Source organism: Arachis ipaensis, chromosome B03 (assembly GCF_000816755.2).
Source record: "Arachis ipaensis cultivar K30076 chromosome B03, Araip1.1, whole genome shotgun sequence".
NCBI lineage: Eukaryota > Viridiplantae > Streptophyta > Magnoliopsida > Fabales > Fabaceae > Arachis > Arachis ipaensis.
The window spans coordinates 121,420,016-121,427,366 of NC_029787.2; the positions used below are offsets into that span (position 1 = coordinate 121,420,016).

At 34.6% G+C, this 7,351-nt stretch overlaps 1 protein-coding gene across 1 annotated transcript; it reads left to right on the forward strand.

Annotated features, from left to right (window-relative positions):
* LOC107631161 (cysteine synthase, chloroplastic/chromoplastic) lies at positions 878–6,913 on the forward strand. Its single transcript, XM_016334511.2, has 10 exons — positions 878–1,170; positions 1,416–1,525; positions 1,912–1,969; positions 2,085–2,348; positions 3,101–3,238; positions 3,971–4,022; positions 4,120–4,199; positions 5,191–5,250; positions 5,782–5,862; positions 6,510–6,913. The coding sequence occupies exons 1-10, from the start codon at positions 925–927 to the stop codon at positions 6,600–6,602; spliced, it is 1,182 nt and encodes a 393-aa protein (XP_016189997.1). The 5' UTR covers positions 878–924; the 3' UTR covers positions 6,603–6,913.

A 7,351-nucleotide genomic window follows, 5' to 3' on the forward strand; every position in this document is an offset into this window, starting at 1 on the left:
TATTTAAAAAATTCTACAGCGAACGCCGCGCTGCAAATTAGGAGAAGACAGAACTTCGTATCGCACTACAAGAAGGCCTGCGTTAGTTGCTATGTTTTACACTTTTACCACAAAGTACATTTGATTATGAGCAAGTGTGATGTATATATATATTTTTGAGAAAATGATGCTTCGTAAACTTTTTGTATATTTATAAATATTTTCACAAAATGTTTATTTTGAAAAAGTCAATAGGTCCCTTTCTTTTTTTATAAGTCAATGTCTTATTAGCCATTACCACGCTAGTCACGATAATATCATTTTGTTAGTTCCATTTTATGTGGCAACAAGGAGCACAATCAATCAATTATTCATTGAACTTGGACATTTTATTGATAAATTATTAGTGACCTAAATTGCTTCAAGATATTATAAATTTTTGAAAAAAATATTTAGATAATTATTTTTTAAAAAGTATTAGAGATATGATTATTAGTGTTACATTATCCTGTCAGGTTACGCTTTTGGGATGAGTCATGGTATTAGAGTTCTAAATCCGGAAGGTCAAGAGTTTGAATCTTGGTGAATCCAAAATTAGCTTTTTATAACATGAGATGATTATTATCCTGGTATCCAGATGGTTATCCCTACACATTGTATACTTAGGCCATTGACTCTACTACTCAATTTAAATACAGTTAACTTTACCTGAAATTTAATGGTGAAATTATATATAAATACTTTTTACGTGGTGTTTTGATAATTTTCATGATCTGAAAATAAGATTATTACAGTGAGTGAGTGTGAGTTGGAGTTGGAAAAATCCAATGAGGTCCCAGCGCAACTGATTCGATTTCCACCAACAAATATCTTTATCATCATCATCATCATCATCGTAATTTCTTATTCCACTACTTCTGCTTCTCCTCTTCCTCATCATCATCAATGGCTTCTTCTGCTTCCCTATTCAACTCGTTGACTTGCCCTTCCCGTTCTCCTCTTCGCTACTCTCTTACCCGCACCGCCGCCACCCCCACTTTCCTCAGACCGGCTTCCTCACCCTTCTTCTCCACATCCACAAGCCTCTCTTCTTCTTCTTCTTCTTCTTCTTCTTCCGTTATCTGCAAAGCTGTCTCTGTTAAGCCCCAAACCGGGATCGAAGGTCTCAACATTGCCGAAGATGTTACCCAGGTTATTGCTCTTGTTTTTATATTTTATTTTCTTTCGATGGTCAATTGGAATATCTAGAAGATTTGATCCGTTTTATTTGGTGTACTCTCTCAATTTGGCGTATTTTGATAATCTAAATGTGTCCGTGGATAAGTTCTTGTTGCAAATTTTGACTCCTTTATGATTCACCTTGTTTATTCTTTATGCGTGAGAAATAAGCATTCTATAGCATCTTGATATATATATATTTTTTTGAAATGCCACAGCTTATAGGAAAAACCCCAATGGTTTACCTGAACAATATAGTGAAAGGATGCGTGGCCAATGTTGCTGCCAAGCTTGAGATTATGGAGCCATGCTGTAGTGTCAAAGACAGGTGAGAACTGAGAACCTGAATCATTGCTTGTGAGGTCTAAATATCATATGCTTGCATGTTTTACTTGTTTTCCATTTTCATGAAAATATCTGGTGAAGGATGTGACTCTGATGAAAATGATTGTTGTGATTTTTCCAGTTATCTCTTTGTCAGATTATATTGTTTCAATCTTCTTTTTTAACATAGATGAAAATTATTACATAATAAGATGAAGGTGACAATAATGCCAATTAACTGTTAGCTCTATAAGAAACTACGAAAATAATGAGGTTGATGTTAATATTTCTGTAAGACTGCATTCTGTATATGACCTTATGAGCTATGCTTATTTGAAATTGAATCTTTAACCATTTTTTTTAAAACACTTTGTATTTTTATTCTTGCAGGATAGGGTATAGCATGATACTTGATGCTGAGCAGAAAGGAGCTATAACACCTGGGAAGGTAAATCTATTATAGAAATGATTTGTGTTCTTTCCTTGCAGATTAGCCATAAAAGCTATTGCTTCAAACACACTATTTGTTGTTCTCAGTTAACTTGTTTCTTGTGTGCTTTCAGAGTGTTTTAGTCGAACCTACTAGTGGAAACACAGGAATTGGTCTTGCCTTTATAGCGGCTTCAAAAGGATATAAACTCATTCTGACAATGCCTGCATCAATGAGTTTAGAAAGACGAGTTCTTCTGAAAGCTTTTGGGGCTGAGCTTGTTTTAACTGAGGCAGCAAAGGGCATGAATGGAGCAGTTCAGAAAGCTGAAGAAATTTTGAAAACTACACCTAATGCATACATGCTTCAACAATTCGATAATCCGTCTAATCCTAAGGTAAACAGTAACAGTCCATTTTATGGTAAAATATATTAATCCAATTTTTAGGCCGTGTGTTGTACTGAGCATTTTATCAAAAACCATGCTTCAAGCAGCAGTCCAAACTATAGGTTAGAAGAAATACAAAAGCAAGTCAAGTCAAAAGGTTAGGGATAAACATTCTTTGCTGTTCGTTTTCTGAACATATCCCCCTTAATTGATTACAAGTAAATGCTCATGGGTCTGAGGGCATAACCAAGATTCCCCACATAATTCAAAGAGCTTACTTAAAACTCTAAAGTCCTTATCTAACAGCTGGATTATGAAGCTTTAACTATTAACTGTGTAGCTGTTTTTGAAGGTTGGTATCCCATTACACAAAACTATCTTGAATGAAGTTTTGATTAGTTTATGCAGCTACAACACAGGATTAGGGTTAATCCTATTGAGAACTGCTTTCCAAATAAATGAACTACCTTTGAACCCTAGCTAGTGGCAATGAGGACTTAATCGAACCAGTCCTTGGGTTACTCTCTCCCTGGGAATCATGACCTTAAACTTAGTTTGTTAGGTGTTAGCCTCTAAATTGATATTTTTTAATGGAAAAGGGGGTAATTGTTCAAATTGTAGTTTGTAAGCTGATATTTGCTTACCCCTGTTGTGTGTAGTTGAATGGAAGATGTTGTACGACATGTCATAAATTGAATTCTGTCTCTACCATAGTGAGCTGTGGTATGATCTGATATATGAAGTTGGATTCAACTATGCAGATACATTATGAGACAACTGGCCCTGAGATATGGGAAGATACAAGAGGCAAAGTTGATATTTTTGTTGCAGGAATTGGAACTGGTGGAACCATTTCCGGTGTTGGTCAATTCCTAAAACAGAAAAATCCAAACGTAAAGGTAACCATCTCAATTGGCATTATCAAATTGATGGTATCTCTCAGTTTTTTTAACTTCAATAAACAAAATGACTAACATTAATTGTCCCTAAATTTAAAAATACTTGATGTACATGGTTTGATACGGAAATAAAAGATAAATAAGAAGACAAGAATTCAAACTGAATAAAAAGATTACATTGGAATTGAAATAACAATAAAAAGGATAGATTGAAATTGAATACAAAGAGAATCACTCTACTTTATACCCAATTTCTTGACGCAACAAGAAAGGGACTCCTCAACCTTCTACCCAATTCCCCGATGTAACAAGAGAGGGACTCCTCAACCTCAATTGTCCACACCATGGTTTCATCACGAAACCAAAAAGGGGTTTTGAAAACCTCTAAATCATTCTATCCTACAACTACAATAGCTAAGGAGGTATTTATAACCTCTTATTAGGTTAAAACAAAGAAAACCCTAAAGCCCATAAACATAAGGCCCAATCTAGTAATTAAATAAACAAAATCAAAATACATTAAATAAAATATTCTAAAAATGTAAACTAAAATATCTTCTAAATAACTCTTGAACTCTTCATATCATGAACATTTGAAGCACGTATCATGGTTCTTTTTACTCAATCAATGAACTAGTCATGTCTTGTTATCCCTTGGAGTAATAATTTGAGTTTGAGGGAAGCTCTCTAATAAGTTGGGTTCCATTTAGCATTTTCTTCGTTATGTATCAGGTTATTGGTGTAGAGCCTACGGAAAGCAATATACTTTCTGGTGGAAAGCCTGGTAAGAAAGCAGAACAAGTTCTACATACTGAGTCCAATACGCTAGTCTTTAAGTAATCCCTTAATTGTATGTTGTTTCTCTTTCCTCTTAACCACAGGACCTCACAAGATTCAGGGTATTGGGGCTGGTTTTGTGCCCAGGAATTTGAACCAAGATATACTTGATGAAGTTATAGAGGTCTGTTGTTTTGTTTTCCCATCTTCTTTCTCCTCTCTTCCTTTTTTTGTATAAAAAAAATAATAAACATAAAAACTTTTTGGAGTTATAATTCAATATGTCCTGTTTAGTACTCTCCATAACTCGGTTTATAAAAATAAAATAAATTAATTAATTCTTTTATCAAGACATGGCAGTTGCATGACTTTGTAATGAGTCATTATGCTTCATTCTTTTAGTACAGGGTTCTTTCTTTGGTACGGAATTCCCTTCTGCCTACATCCATATCTAATTACCGTGTCCTTGTTGGGTTGATCATTTGCTATCAAATTGGGTGGATGTTATATTCTGTTTAGAACTGGATCAGTAAATTCGGGAACATACTAGGGTATTGATGGAATGATTGAACAGTGTTTCTAAAAATCCTAGAATCATGTATTAAAAGTTTGAAACACAGGAAGTTTGAAGGCTCTTCTCTCTCTTCTCCAAATCTTGTTGAATATGTAACTGACTGATGAATCCCCTGCTCTCCACATTTATATTCAACTAAGCATTATATCATATCCTTCCTGTCATTTTTTAATTTAGATGATGTTTAGCAACTTTCGGCTTTGATGGGGAATGAAAATGTCACTTCTGTATCTCACATACAGCATTTAATGCTCTGATTTGCCAATTGTTTTTGTGGCAATATTTTCATAGTTGATATTTATATTCAGCTTCAGATTCAGTTTTATCGTTGGTTACTCTTTAATAACTTTTGTCATGTCTAACGACATGGGGAAACCATATTGACCAGTAGTAAACCTTTCTTCATACGCTGGTTTATTGTTCCTAGTTCTTGCCATTGCTACTATTTTTCTCAATTCAATGCACATCTGAAGCTTTTTTGGGTGGTTTAGTTTATATGTATGTGGCATAGGAACAACCTAACAGGATAAATAGTGAATAATTGAACATCCATTTTTCTTTCTGTTCTATAATTGATTCCTATCCCATGTGAATACGGCAGGTATCGAGTGATGAAGCTGTTGAAACTGCAAAGCAATTAGCACTCCAAGAAGGCTTACTGGTTAGTGCCATGTGTCATCTTTTAACTGTTTCTGTCATTTTAGTTGCATGATTATTTTTAATTGTTCATGCAATATCCCATGCCTTTTGCATAATAGGGTATAATGACTTCTTTTGATCCATATAGCTGATCCCACCTAGTGGGAAAAGGCTTTTTCAGTTTTTTGTTAGTGTTGTTGTACATGCAATGCCGACCCCACCTAGTGGGACAAGACTTTGTTGTTGTTGTTGTTGTACATGCAATATCCCATGTACTGACGCAGTTACACAACTCATGCCAAAGTAGCTTGAAAATTGAAACGATCTAGCACAAGATAATGGAATTTGACATGGTTACTGTGTTAATTTAGTTGTATCATGTGCATGAAGAGTCCTATTATGTGGACATAAAATTTAATCTTCTTTGGAGTGCTTGTCAAAGCTAACTCTTTAAATCTTACAACACCCCAGTAATTTTCTGGCCCAAAATGAAGAGCAAGATCTGTTGATGTTATACTTTAAAACTTTCATGCTCACTTCAATTGGAATGCAGGTGGGAATTTCTTCTGGAGCAGCTGCAGCAGCTGCAATAAGGGTTGGAAAGAGACCTGAGAATGCAGGGAAGCTTATTGCGGTAAGTGCATTCCCTCAAATAATAATAAAAAGCAACAGATGGATATGTTACAAGGAATTTAATCCGCCTCAAATAGGACGTATGTTTACTGAATTTACAAACATCATACAGATTTATATACGTATGATTCCTTTATTGGAACGTAGGGTTAAGTGTCCATCTGCTTGTACGGTAGCATAATTTTTTTTTTTTTCGCATGGGAGAATATGCTTTTGTCCTGCTATTTTGGGTGACCAAGTTTCTTTTATATTGCGTTGTGTCTCCACAACTTGGCAAGCTGCAATTTTTTAGTCTTTAATTTGGGTAGAACCTTTCTACATCATGTTTTTGTGATGTTTGTCTCTTTCTCACCTTTTTTCTTTTGGTTCATATTACAAATTTACAACTCCTCACCCACACTACACACTTACACACTTACACACAATCCTATAAGGGGTTCACATCCATTTTATCTCTTTCTCACTTTGTTGCAAACCTTTTACATTGCCGGTCCCAAGCTCGAAGAGAAGGATTGTGTTGGTCTTTTAGGAATCAATATAGAATTTTGTTGAATTTTTATCTAGGGACAAGACTTTATTATTGTTGTTGCTGTGATCTCATTCCCACTTTAAGCTAATTACATTTCACACACTGTTTATTTATTGCAGGTTGTATTCCCAAGCTTCGGTGAAAGATATTTGTCTACTGTTCTCTTCCAATCAATTCGAGAAGAAGTTGAGAAAATGCAACCAGAGCCCTGAAAAGAACAACTTTGCTCTTGTTATGGCTTAACTTTCATCATCATCCACCTTCTTGTAAAACATGGCAACACATGTCAACGTGTAGCTCTTTTTTTTTCCCTCAATTTTTTACTTTTAAGAATTTAGAGAATTCTGCACGCCATTTTCTTACTATTTTAAATTTTAAATTTTAATTTTAGGGATAAACTTTCCAGATGTGTATTACTATTCACTATCATTACTCTTCTAGTCTTCTTCATGTATTTGTATTGACTGCAAATAAGTCTCTCGATCGTGTTCCTTGTTTTAAATAAAATAATCGATCAAACAAACCTGTTCTCCTTGCCCTTGTCAAATCATATCGCAAGTGAAATCATTTAGTGGCCCACAAGTTCTATGGTCAATGATCTTTGAACTTAAATGTGACAATATTGCTAATAAGTCATCTGTGCTTGAACACTTGAACCCGTTGCAATAATATAATACACTGGGCCCAAGAATGATTTAGTTTGAAAGATTCTGACTCTAGTTTTCTCTTTAATGTAGTTTTATTAGTGCAAAACTATTCTTTTGAAATTCTGAAAGCTATACTTAACATGCTGTTTATATCGATAACAAAAAAAGTACCCAACAGGCCAACTGGGGTTCGCATATAAAATTTTTTTTTCCGCAAATGTCAGTGGGCAGTGGCCCTTCTTTTGTATTTTATATAAATTTATTACGTCGTTATTTTTATTAAAGGATTAGAATGTGGCTTCCATCAGTTCCAT